At 51.9% G+C, this 13,999-nt stretch overlaps 1 protein-coding gene across 7 annotated transcripts in view; it reads left to right on the forward strand.

The window, feature by feature from the left end:
• The window catches only part of Kcnq1 (potassium voltage-gated channel, subfamily Q, member 1), a 320,174-nt gene extending 315,042 nt beyond the window's left edge, over positions 1 to 5,132 (forward strand). For 3 of the 7 annotated variants that reach the window (XM_006508492.3, XM_006508488.4, XM_017321998.1), the window contains one exon: positions 3,992 to 5,132. In XM_006508492.3, coding sequence (XP_006508555.1) covers positions 3,992 to 4,207 — 216 coding nt within the window. In that variant the 3' untranslated portion in view covers positions 4,208 to 5,132. The remainder of the gene's footprint in view (positions 1 to 3,991) is intronic. The other 4 variants (XM_006508490.4, XM_011241982.3, XM_006508489.4 and 1 more) reach the window with 4 other exon arrangements.
• Positions 5,133 to 13,999: the final 8,867 nt, after the last annotated feature.

Raw genomic sequence — 13,999 nt, forward strand, 5'->3', positions numbered from 1 at the left:
GAGCAGAGACTAAGGGATGGGCAGGCAGCCTAGAGGAGGACTGAAAATCATCAAGTTCTGCCAGGCAGTGTTCTATCCAGACGGTAGTTGCCTGATCATAAGATGCACAAATAGAGGCCAGTGGGAGCAGGGTCAACTGACCCAGCCAGGGAGCAGCCCAACTGGGCTCTGGGTTGCTGAGTACCCTGCCTTCTCTACATCCCACTGGCCAACTCCCCACAGGCCCTTCTAGGGCCAGGTTGGCATCCAATGACTCTTCATTGGGTATCAAACATTTTTAATATGGCCCTGAAATTAACCCACCAATGTCGCTCAAGTCACCAAAGGCCATCCTCTCATGACCCTGAACTGACCAACAAGGATGCCCAGCCTGAATACATCCCAGAGCCTTACACCCTGGTATCCCCCACCCCAGGTTAAGCTGGTTTGGGGGGGGGGGTACTGACCAAGGATCAAGGCTGGGCAGGTTCTGAAAAAAAAAGACTTTTCAAGATTTTCCTTTGAAAACAAGTTCATAACCACATCAAACAGGAATCCCTGTCGCTTTGAGTCTGATCACCAGCCGCCGCAGGCTCTCTAACTAGCTGTTATTCTAATTGCTTTTTTCTCTTCTGAGGCCCACAGAAGTCATCTATGGTTTCTCCTTTAGTGAGCAGAGATGGGGCACAACAAGGCTTTTGTCTGCCTTGCCCTGTTAATCACTATCAAATTGCAAATAGTGATGAGATCTGAGATCTTCAAAACTGATCTGTCCCGGTGGCTCTTGAAGAGCACCAGCCCAGAGCCCAGAGCAGATCTTCTCTTCCCTGAAGGTGGTGGCACCTCTCAGGGCACCTGTGTGACGTGGCTCCCTGCCTTCACCTACTCGGCACTGGGCACCAATGCTCACAAGCTCTCTAGCTGAATTCCAAACGCCAAAAGGAGAAAGTAGAGCCAGGTGGCTTCAAGAACACTCACTAAAAGTTGTCTTTGGAGCTGAGTTCTAGGCAGAGGAGCCACCATACACCAGGCCAGTACCCTTCCTGCAGTGGCCCAGCAAGACCCAAGACAAGCTTGGGCATGAAGGGCCTCTCTATATGCTACTCTGGGAGCCTAAGTGGCTAGAAAGGATGCAGAGCCCAGAAGAACAAGCTAAGACCACCCTGTGCCCTGCCCTCAAGGCAAGAAGCATGGCAGGCAATCTCCCCAGGCTCCTTGTGCAACACATCCAGTGGACAGCAGCATGTTCCACTTCACAGCTAGGGAAGCAGAGGCAACAAGGAGCATGCATGGCCACGTGCAGTCCCACCTCACAGGGCAACCCCTGACCCCCAAGCTTTGCTAGACAGATTAGCCAGCAAGCACCGTGGCCAGCTACCAAGATCCAGGCTAGAGCATAAATGAAGTACAGACATCCCGCTGGCCAACTCCCCCACAGGCCCTTCTGTTGCCAGGTTGGCATCTAATGGCTCTTTGTTGGGTATCAAACATTTTTAAGATAGCCCCTGAAAGTGGCCTATGAATGTCCCCCAAAGGCTATCCTCTCACAATCCTACAGAAGGTCCTAAGCTCACCAGCAAGGATTCCCCAGGTTAAATATGTTCCAGACCTTGAACCCAAGCCCTGGTATTCCCACCTCAATCCAAGTTGGCTTAGGCAATCTGGTCTGAACAAGGCCAGAAAAGCTTAAGAACTCAGCCACAACTTACTGTTCCTCACCCATGACAGCCAGGGCAAGCAAGAGATTCTATTTATGAGTAGCTAGACAAGCTAGGAAGATCCTATGGATGGCCAAGAAGACCCAGAAGGGTCCTACACATGACCATGAAATCCAGGCAAACTCTGAGGCGACTGGAGAGTTGAAGGAGTGGGCACATTCAAAGGAGCCCTTGCACTGTTTGCTGTCTTCAAAGGCCTGTCAAGGTGACAGTGGCACAGTGAGGTCCTAGACTCTAGACACTCTTAAGACTCTAGCCCATATCCTGCCCCTAGCAACTTGGCCAATACGATATCTTTGAACCCACACAGACTCCTCCAAACCCCAGTTGATTCAAGTGGGATCCATGGGGTCATTGTGAGCTTGGGAAATGTCCAGGGAAGCTTCAGGGACACCCTTGATTAGCACACACAGGCTTGATAGACCCTGTGGCAGCTGTCCCATAGGAGGTTTCAAACAGCCCCACCCCCACTCCCAAGAACTCTCCTTAAGGACTCTATCCACTAGCAAATGAGATGTGTCCACAGGTGCTCAATTGTGGGTTAGGAAACATTCATGAAGCCATCCATCTCCATGAGCCAACTGATGCTTTTCTCCTGCCTACTCAGATTAGCTGTGTGTTTAAAGTTGCATGAAGCTAGACCAAGACTAGCCTCAGACAACCCTCCTTTGGTACAGAACTCACCAAGGCCTTGGACCGGTCATGGACTCTGGCTTCACCTGCCAGGATCAACCTAGCTTTAGCTTCCACCCCCTGTACTCTTAAGCCCTGGCTTCAGTTTCCCCACGTGAGCCCTCCAGCCTGGATAATCCTATCCAGCCCTTTCAGACTACAAACAAGTATTAGGACAGAGAAGCCAGTACAGAAAGCATCAAAAGCCTGCCTGGGACACAGACTTCACTCATGACACACACTTGTCCAGGAAGATGGGATCCATTCCCTGCCTGCCTCTTGTCCTCAGGGCTCTAGTCACCCAGGTTTTGAGGCCAGCGGTCAGCAATTGGCTGAGTCATCCCATGGTTTTCCCTAAAGCAGCTTTGCAGGTTTGACAATATGACGCCATCTGTCAGAACCTCTGGCTCCATCCCTGCATCACAGGCATTCCCTTTACACTAGTTCCAAATATAGACATGAGGAAGACCCCTGATGTACTGACAGAGCATGCTGGAGGAACCACCCCAGGTGCTCAGCAGCTGAGGTCCTCTCTCTCCCAACCCCTGCTCTATTGCTTCTGCTAGGTAGGTTCCTGTATATCCCCCCAACCCTGCCCCCTCCATGAGTCTCCCAGCTGCCCTTGGGACAGCCCTGCTTCCTAGGTTATTATGCTAGGGGCTCTGGCCTCTCTGGACAGTGGGTATTTTCTTCTAGGAGAGAAAAGGAAGTAGCTGAGCATTTCAGGCCCCCAGGGCTGGGCTCCAGCCCCTTGCACAATGGCTCCTTCTTTCTAAGGAGTTCTCCAATGGCTCTTCATTGTGTCTCCTACAAGCACAGCAAGTGTGGCCTCTGTCAAGGGCCTACTCAGGTTCTGCCCTGCCTTTGTCTCCCCTCCAGTTCCTTAGCTACCCACCTAGTGCTTAGAGCAAAACAAGCCCTTTCCAGGCATGGGGTAAGGACCACACAGTCAAGAAATCTACTCAGTCACTGTCCTGACCCATGGGGACCTAGAAAGGTGGTGTTGTCCTAAAGTAGTACCTTTGAGTTACCTTTAAGGGTGGACATTATTTCATGAAACCACCCAGCCTCTGCCTGCTCAACCCTGAGCTGTCCCAATCCCTCTCTCCGGGTGCCAACCCCTCCCACAAAGCTCCCCTCCCCCCCGCACTGTGTAAGGTTCCAAACCCATCCAAGCTGAGCAGATAGCTTGGGACTCTGGGGTCCCACTCATCATGCCACCAGCCCTACCACCTCTTGGCCACAGGAACCCAGAGACTGTTCTAGGAGCTCCATAAGGTTTGTCCAGAGTCTCAAAGACCAAAAGGCCCGGGAAGGGGCTAAGAGGTGACTCTCAGCCACTAGGTCTACCTAGAAACAAGAGATAACTGTTAAGCACGCCCAGGTTTATGCATGTATGGACACACACAAGAACTCAATACTATACTGTACCCCCTGTACCCCAATAACAGATGCACATGAGGGTGACCAAGGGCCTCTAGGCATGGTACACACATAAATTCAACCCACAGCTATAAAGACATGTGACATACTCTCTTTCAGGCTTTGAATGCCCAGGCCCTAATATGGCCTGCACTAGGCTGTCTCTAGCACCAGGTTCATCTCTGTTTCTGTCCTTACAGGTGACACAACTGGACCAGAGACTGGTGATCATCACAGACATGCTCCACCAGCTGCTGTCCATGCAACAAGGTGGTCCAACCTGCAACAGCAGGTCACAAGTTGTAGCCAGCAATGAAGGTGGCTCCATCAACCCTGAGCTCTTCCTACCCAGCAACAGCCTGCCCACCTACGAACAACTGACTGTGCCCCAGACAGGCCCTGATGAGGGTTCCTGAAGGAGCTCAGAAGGGAGGTCCAGGGTAAACCCCCCACAGGTCTGCCCCACCTCCCTCTCAACAGGGGCACACCCACCTGGTTCTCACCCCCTTGAAGGCCTGATATGACAGCCTAGCTCCCTAAGGCCCCGAAACCCATGGGCCAAGCCACTGGCCTGGATCTGGATATCACCAACACCCCTCTGCCCAGCCAGTGGGAACTAGAACTTGTCTGGGCATGGGGTTCCTCTCAGGCCCCTATCAAGATGTTGATGCTGCTCTTCTGATGGCTGGAACATAGGGATGGGGAGTATATGTGTAAAGCAGGATGCAGCTCAGGCAGAGGGAAGCCCATCCAGGTATGCCAAGTGGCTTCCTAAAGGGAAACAGGAAGAGTCTGGGGTTTCCACCCTCAGCCCTGAATCCAGAGACCATCAGGGAACGTGCAGGGCAAGACAGGCCCGGCCCACACTAACTGCAGGCTGTAGCCCAGTGGGAGCTCAGCAGGCTAGAGCCTGACTCCTTCATTCTCTAGTGATGTTGACCACAACAAGATACTAGCGGGATTTTCACACCCCCCCCAAAGGATATCCCAAGCAAGGGATTGTCCACTGTCCACCCTAGCCAGGTATGGACTGACAACTTCTCCCCTAAAGTGAAAAGCAGGGCCCTCAAGCCCTATGAGCCCCACATGTGCAGCCTGCCTCCTTCTTGCTGGTCAGAGGTGCTGGACCAATGCTCAGACTCCAGCCTCTTTCACGCCACATTGAAGTTAGGGGCATCACCGATTCTTCCAGGATTGGTTCCTTGGGCTTGGGCACCACGCCTCACAGAAATCAAGATAATTTCTGGTGATTCAGACTCTTGTGTTTTAATGAATTTCGTAGTATGATCTTGATTGAGAGACTTTTCCAAATAAAGTTGGGACGTCCCAGGTTGATCTTGGCACAATGCTTACTTCTGAGAGAGTCTGGGGGATCTTTAGCACTCACCTTCCACCCTCTGCCCTACTCTACCTTCCTGTCTCCTGTTGATCCCCACAGACAGTCTCAATCTTTTCGTGAACAGGATCCTGCAGTTCCCTGGGACCCAGGTGCCCAGTGGCCACAGAGTGAGAATGATTTGTTGGTCCATGCAGAAAAGGCTCAGGCCCCAAGGGCTCAGAGGAACCATGATATGTGTGAAAGGTTGAGCCAGTGGGCTTGGGGTATCCCTGGGGCTTCCACTCCAAGTATACCTGCCTACTCAGTGTGAACAGGATGTAATTACCTCCACATTCCCAGAAGACCCTGAGCCCTAAAGGTAGCTGAGCCTGGGTCAGGATCTGACTAGGCTGGTACACACTGATATACGCACAGGAAGTCACCCTCAGACGTGTGCCCGGGACTCTCATCTGTCCTTTCCAGCCAAGATGGCTCTCACTGGTGACACATTCAAGAGTGCTTCTTTTCCAGGGCCAGCTCCCAAGGCCCTAAGACTTTCACTTCTGAAATAGAAGTATACAAATAAGTGCTGGGGTTCTTGGGCTCCCTTCAAAGCCCCGGTTTCCCTGTTGGGATTATGATGTTCCTCTGGCTGTCCAGTCAGTCCTCTAGGCTGCAGGGTTATTCTAAGTGAATACTGCCCTGATCACCTAGCCCTGTGGCTGTTACTCTTTGTGATCCATCTACTGAGAATGGAAACAGAGCCCTGTGAGCAGGGATTTCCCCAGCCAATGTCCACTGTCTCTACTGATCCCATTCTGTCCTCCTTCCAAGGCCCACCCTATATGCTTGGCCATCAGGGCCAGAGGCATCTGTGATTGGAAGGATGGGGGTGCCCTGGTCTTTGGAGGCAGAAGGTAGCAATCAGTAGAATCAAAGAGCCAAGTGTGAGGGTGCAGCTGGAGGCCCCTATAGGAGGGGAAAGCCCCCCAAGGCTCTCTTACCTGAATTTCTTAGGTAGCAGCTCCCTCCACAAGGTCTTAGTGTCGGGTCTAACAAGCACTGGCCAGCTTTTGAAGGGAAGGGTGGAAAGGCAGCTGAGGCCTCAGGCTTCCCGGCCTCAACCCCCCTCAAGGGGGGTTCTGCAGCAACAATTGCTGGAAGGCAGAAGCTGTTGTTTCCTTGTTGGGTAAATATTTGTGGAAGCCCCAGGCTGTGGCTGGCTATAGCCAGGGCCCTCAGTATTGCCCAGGCAGGCTACAGCCCACTGGGAGCTGAAGGCCATCCATCTGGGTAAGACACGGTCCCTGCTCCCTGCCGGCCTCGGTGCCGTGTTATGGACTGTGTAGAGTGGCCAAGTGCTGTTCTCCCGCAAGGACCATTGCAGCCCTCTCGGGTGTGAAATGCAATTTACCTGAAATAAAGCCCAATTATGGAATTACCTAATTAAAGCCGGGGAGAAGGCTGGGCCTGGCAGGCCGGACGCTCAATGCCCGCCTGATGCCCATGGTCTGAAGGAACAGATGGTGCCCCGGCCTGCCGAGCTGGCCACATTCCTTCACTCTGTCCCCCTATAAGTGACCTAGACAGCACACGACCATCTGGTGTGTGACACGTCCTGCAGGCCCTGGACAATGGCCCAGCAGACCTCTCCATGAGAGGGCCGTCGCCCGGGCAACGGTGGCATGTGCGGGAAGGCCCATTTGCAGCCCCTCCCGAGGCCCTTTCTTCGGGCCCTTTGTGGGCCTCTCCTTGGCTCTCTAGCGGCTGGGCTGACAATACCCATAAGTATTTGTCCCCAGAGCTGTGCCTTTGTCCCCTTATCGAGGCCCTGGTGTCCAGTGGGTGCTAGGAGCATTTGCTAGAAGACCAGCAGGGCTCCAGTTTCATGGGACTGCCTCTGCCACTGCCCTCCCTTGCTCCCTTTCTGCCCTGACTGTAGTTCTGGAGCACTGAGCTTGACCCTGCCCAGATCTGAACATCTCCCACCTCTGAGCCTGCATACAGAGGGGAGAGACCCCTGCCACCCAGCTATAATCTTTCACCAGCTACCCGCCCCCTGTCTGTGACATAGGACAGTAAAAGTGTCCTATCACAAAGGGCTGATTAAGAAGAGACATCTAAGCCAAAGAAGAAGATACAACCATATACTTAAGGCAGCTGGAGAAATCTCCTAGGTGGGTGAAGCTGGTTCTTCCTCCCTCCTGCACTCCTGCCTGATCTTCTAGCTCTAAACCCCTTGCCTGGTCCACCAGTATCCAGCCACACCCCTTTCTGGCCACACCCCTCAGCATCAAGCCCCACCTCTTAGCCCTGCCTTCTCAGAGCCAAGCAAGTCTCCCAAAGGCAGGAAGGTAGCTGGGTAGTCCCTCCCAGGACCACCCTGACTCAACACCACAACACCACATAGCCAACCCACTATTCCTGGTATTTAAGCAGCTATGATTACCTGAATATTCCTCCCTCCCCTGCATCTAGCAGCCCCCATACACATATACACACACATGCATACATGCATGCATGCATGCATACATACATACATACATACATACATACATACCACACACACACTTGGGACTTCTAGTGTGATGGGCAGGTACAAGAATGGGACAGAGGGAACAGCTGGCCCAGGAATTTCCCAACCCCAACTGAGCTCAAGCAAAACTAGTTAAATCAGTGGATAAAATAAAGGCACTGACTGGCCACAGAGGCATCTGGACCCTGCAGAGGAACTAGGCTTCTAACCTGATCTAGGACACTGCTGTCCCGGCTTTACTCACTCAGCCTCCGGAGTGCAGGTTGGTTAAGAGTTCTTGGTGTTGACTAGAGATGCGTCCCTAAGAATGATCTTCTTTAATGGAAGGTCCAGGAAAGTTGAGCAATGGATCCTACTATCCTTATCCCTAGCTTCTGGGATCTGCTCCCCTCCCATCAAAGCTCAGATGCTGGTTGAAATAGCAAATGAAGTTCACTAGGACACAAGATGCTTGCTTTCCTGGCCAGTCCTTCTATGACCTGAGTTTGGTTCTGTTACCTGCCCTCCTCTCAGTGTTCTTGTGAGGCACTCCAAGGTACCTGGGATCAGCAAAGTTCTTGTCACATCCCCTCCTACAGTTCCCATGACACATCAGGGATTCACACTCCTTTCAATTCCCCATGCCTGCGGCCCCAGAGAACAGGTCCTTCTTAACTCCCAGAGCTCAGCCCAGCCCCTAGTCATCTGTTTCCAGGACTGGGCTCAAACAGGTCCAGGCAGCAGCTACTCAACCCAAGAGAACCCAGGCCACCTGGCTGATGCTCTCATTGCCTCTGAGATGTAGAGTGGAGTGTAGGGAAGGGGGACATCAAGACATACTGGGGACCATCGTGACACTCAAACTTTCTCACCCTCCTAACCCCTCCAGCCCTACTCCAGTCACACCCACAGCCTCATCTTCCTGCCAAGCCATAACAGTGAATAGCAGCTGGGTGTCCTTCGGGAATAAGAAGGAAGCACTGGGAAGAACAGATGCCCAGGACAGAAGGGCCTTCAAACAATAAGGCCCCTCCTCCTGGAACATGAGGACACCAAGGGTAGCACCTGTAAGTGTAAAGAACCATAGCAGATACTAGCAACCGTGTTGATGTCCATGATCTGTGCTGCCACCAGCTACTGTGGGCAGGGAGGTGTCTATAGACTTATAAGCTGGGAAGGAGAGACACTGAAGACATTCTGTGCCAACCTCTCACCAAAAAAGAAATAGTCTGGACATAAAGCTATTGAAGAAAGTCAATAATGAGCATTTAATAAAGATGCTGAAGTGTAGCTCTTCACAGTTGATGGTTTCTGTGGGGGCGGCCAGTGGGAGTTTGACCAGGTCCCAGTGACTAGATATGGGCAGCACAAGTTGGACCTGAGGGGTTTGGGGGGCTTGGGTTCTTTTCTTTTTTGAGGGGGTGTCCAAGGGTGGGAAGGAAGGTGGGCCTGAGAGGAATGGGAAGTGTGATCAGAGTGCATTATATGAAATTCCCAAATTAATAAACAACATATTGGGAGAGAAATAAAGAGCCATGGCAGAGAAGTTAGATGCTTAGCCTAGAATCCTCAGGACGTGGAGAGATGAAGTGGCTGAGGCAGAGCTGCCTTCTAGGGTCTTGGGATGTCAGAGAGACCAGGCTGAAGAAAAGATGGAGAACAGTTCTCAGGTGGCCTGAGCAGAGATCTCTGTCAGCCCACACAAGCTAGAAGTCACTATTCACCATGCCTTACAGAGGCAGCCACAGCCCTTCAGGGCATGCCCACTGGTTCCAAGTACGGTAGCACCTACCACACAGAGGTCACTTGGATCCTCAAAATGCAATTATATACTGACAACTAATGAGACTCCCCAAACACCATAGAATTCTTTCTGGTTGTTTCATAAGGCTTTATCCTCTCTTACCATCAAACACACACACACACACACACACACACACACACACACACACACACACACACAGACACACAGACAGAGAGGGGGGAAGATATATAGACAGAGGAAGGGGCAGGCAGAAGCATGTGAGATAGAGCACTTTCTGGTGAAATAGCCAGATTGAGCCTCATCCAGTGACAGTTCAGACTTCCAGGTAAGTATGGCACCCATGTCTATGCTAAGACATCTTGTGTCACAGCCCAGGCACCCTAAGGGTCAGAGGATCTGCCAGTGGGGCCTGGTGCAGAGGAACATGGAGAACCCACATCCCATAATGTAGCTCTGAGGAGGCATGACTGAGAAGACTCGAAGTTAGAAGTGATCAGCCAGGCTTGGGAGCAAGTTCACACTAGGGAGGGTTCTCCAAGGCATGAGAGTGCTGTGGGGCCCAGGAGAGGACAAAGGAGAGAGACTCTAGCCTCACTCATCTCTCAGGAGCCAAGCCTGTCCTGGGGATGTTGGAGGCTCCTCGGCAGGGGCTTCCTTGATAGGGCAGTGCCCAATCATTATGGGTCCTGTCTGAAGACTTGTTCCGGTGTACAGAACAAGGACAGTTAGTCAACCTGGGTCTGCTCCAAACCAGGCTGGCTCAGCAGTGAGGCTCCTAGTGCTGTGGTGCCCAAAGCTAGGCCTATTCTTCTCCAGCTCTCCAGCTCATCACCATATGGCCTAGACAAACCTGCATGGCCTGCTCTATTCAGGAAGCTGATACCACCTTCCAAACCTTCAATAGCTGAGAACCAGTGTTTATGGACTTACAGAAAAAGAAAGTGAGGCACCTGTGAGCTTTGCCTGGGGAGGGAGGCTTGTCACAGCCTCTGGACCATGCAGATCTTTTCGTTGTTTTCAGGGACAAGAAAAATCTACCAAGTATATAGGAAGAAGGGTGGCTCAGAAGGCCCATTGTCCCATCTGGCCAGATCTTTTCGTTGTTTTAAGGGACAAGAAAAATCTACCAAGTATATAGGAAGAAGGGTGGCTCAGAAGGCCCATTGTCCCATCTGGCCTGGCCAGATCCTGTGGAGCCACTTAGGAGAGTTGGATAGGAGAGTCAAATAATTGAGTGACTCAACCCAAACCACCCAAAACAGTGGCTACACCCTTCAGTGTGTGTGGGGGATGGGGGGGAGACAGGTACAGCCCAGGAAGTGAGGAGGGGGAGCCCTTATGGTCAAGGGCTTTGAGCTTATAAAGCATTTGCCACACATTCCCCCATTCCCAGCCTCCACAACTCTCACTGGATGCTGTTGTGGTCACTCTCCATTCAATAGGCGGAGCAAGGCCATTTTAAGAACAGGATGTAAACTGAATACCTGGAAGAACTCCCTGGGTCCCTGTAGCCCATCCAGGAATCTCTGCCCTTTGCCAGGATGGAGGTCAGGGGCTGACTGGTGAAGCAGGTGGCTTTCATATGCTGATAGCCTCCAGGCTACAGGACACAGGAGACTACCTCCACACAGTGTCCCTCAAAGCTCTGAAAGCTGGAAGGCTACCTCTGATACCTGAAGTCAGCTCCAAATAGCAAAACAGTTTGCCAACCCACACAACACCCCTCACCTCAGGGGCTCTGCCCCCTGCTCAGCCTTAAAGTCAGCTGACTCTGCAGGGGTGTGTATACATATCTGTAAAATCAAAACGGGGTTCCTTTGGTTAATCTGCTTGGCTCAATTAGCACAGAGTTCAAGAAACGGTTCTAAGAGACTGGAGGAAGCCATGCCTCCCTCCCATACACCACCCAGACCACGAATAGCTCTGTCAAAGTGCACAGAGAGGGCAATCCTCTAGAGCTGCAGCTGCAGAAGGGCAACAGAAGCCAATCCCACTCCCTTATCCCCAGATACAAATCCCTCTAACCTCCCCTCAGCCACCAGCCTGGGAACTGTCCTCAAAGCACTCTACCATTCCTGTGTGTCCTAAATGCATGCAAGGGCTTCAGTTATGCAGCACCCAGCTGGCCCGGCTTCCAGAGAGCCCTGCCAAGGCCTGGCACCCTTGCCCCGAGTAGTCCCTCTTGCTGCCAGGAGCAGAGAGGCCTCAGGTCACCACCAGCAGATTGCTTTCTTGCAGCACTCTGGGCCCTGTTCCCCAGGGAGCCAGCCTTATGAGCCATAAAGTCCCGCGGCCTCCAGAATCCACCTGCAGCCATTCCTGCTCTAGGAAACTGAATCCCAGCAGCAGATGACAGCCGAAGGTGGCGGGGCAGAATGCCCATTCAGCCCTCAGAGGAGCCAGCCTGCCAACTCGGCAACTGCTTCCGCACGTAGGACCAGTACCACCAAAACCCTAAGGAAATCCTGGGGCCCACACCAGGAGCAGAGAGGAGTAGGATGTATTTCACCCTGAGACCCAGGACAACAGGGAGCATCGGTAAAGAAGGCAGCTACCTCCAGAACTTCACAGACAGGGCAGCCCAGAGCAGGATTAGGGACTTCCCTGCCCTGCCCCTGCCTTGTGCTATGATCTAGAACTAAGGCTGGGCCCTTATCCACAGGCCTAGTTCCTCTGGAATAGAGCTGAAAAGAGCTAACTCTACCCAGTGTTCAATTCACCATCCTCCCTAAGTGGGCAGATGAATGGAGGAGACCTAGCTCAAAGGCTGCTTACCAGTTGGGCAGGAAGCAGGAGGCTAAAAGAACAGGAGATAAACACAGACTGAAGCCCCTGAGGCACTGCTCACCAGTTGAGGCAGGCCTGGATGCTGAGAAGGTGCCCTTTCTCCATTACCTGCTGGGCTGCCCCTCTAGCTAGATTCCACCCCCAAGTCCCAGGCTCCCAGACTGCCTCTCCTGAGGATTGGGAAAACTGGGCTGGCTGCCTCTCCTCTCAGCTCTTCTGTGAGGCTGATGGTCCTGCAGCCATACCTGTCCACTCTAGATACCCTGAAAAGAGAACCCTGTGGGTAAGAGGTAGGAAGCAGGGACTTGAAACCCTGGGAAGAACCCAGTCAAGGCCTGGCACCCTGTTCTCTACCTACTGCAGTCCTGACTTGCCCAATGCCACCACCTCAGACCAAATTGCCCCTTCCTTCCTTCTCTATTTGCCAAACTCCTGACCATCCTACAGAACTGAACACAAAGCCTTCCAATGTGGCTCTAGACTCCCTGCTTTCAGCAGATATCATCCTCTATAGATAAAGTAGTATCCTCGAACAGATGACAGGGATAGTTGACAAGGAGAACCCTTGGAGATCAAGGAATGCTGACATGCAGGAAGCCAGCTCAAACTGGATGCAAGAACCCCTGAAGACAACTACCAAGGGGCTGTGGTCACTCACATCCTTGAGCACACCAGACTGTTTTCTGGAGGCCTGAGACCTGGCTGGTCAAGAGTAGGAGGTGCCTAGTATGGGCAAAGAGGAACTGGCTCTCCCTGTTCTCCACCAGCCCTACTGCCAGGACCATAGCTCTACTACACAGAGCAAAGCCCCCTATACCATTCCCATATAGGATCCCCTGTGTGCTCACACCCCAGGGCCCCAGACACCAAATACACCCAGGATCCTTGTTACACAAACTCCACACCCAGCAAGCATCCAGTTCATTATTGTTATTTTGTGTGTCATTATTCAGATGTAAGTGCACACATATGTTCCGGATGCACAATATGTGTATATGTGTGTGAGAGCCGGATGTCAACCTTGAATGCCGTTCCTTGGTCTGTCCACTATGTTTTTTTTTTTTTTCTTTTTCAGACAGGGTCTCACATGGGCCTGGAGCCTATCAAGTAGGCTAGGCTAGGGACTGAAGACAGGTCTTCATGCTCTCAAGACAAAGACTTAATGACTGAGCTATTTCCCCAGTTCTTTATCATCGTCATTTTTATTTATTAATTATTCTACTGCAAGGCCATGTCCAGCCTAGTCTATGATTTACTTTGTTACTCCCCTCCCCCCCATTCTCCGCCATCCTCCCTTATGGCCTCCCTCCCATTGTTTCCCAGAGTTTCTGCTTCTATTTTCCTACCATCAGTGCATACATGACTTTATGTCATCTCTGAAGTCTAGGACCCACAAAGGACACTTGCCACATTTGTCTTTCTGAGACTGACAGCTCACTTGATGTGATTGGCTCCTGTTGAATACATTTTCTTTCAAACCACCTCACTTCATTCTTTTCTGCAACTAGGGGGGAAAAAAGTCCCATTGTATATATAAACCACCTTCTCTGTACTCAGGCACCTTTTCTCACATACCTAGGCTGCCCCCATACCTCAGCCATTATGCATAATGCCGTGATGAGCGGCAACGTGCAGGTAGGTATCTTGGTGATGTGTTGACTTAGAGGCCTTTGGGTAAATAACCAGGAGTGTATAGTTGGGTCATATGGAAAACCCGTTGTTAGTTTTTTGACAAACCTTCATACTGATTTCTAGAGTGGCTGGACTAGTTTCGTTCCCCGCCAGCAGTGTAGTGTACAAGGGAACTCTTTTCTACAGCCTGG

Source organism: Mus musculus, chromosome 7, assembly GCF_000001635.26.
Source record: "Mus musculus strain C57BL/6J chromosome 7, GRCm38.p6 C57BL/6J".
Lineage (NCBI taxonomy): Eukaryota > Metazoa > Chordata > Mammalia > Rodentia > Muridae > Mus > Mus musculus.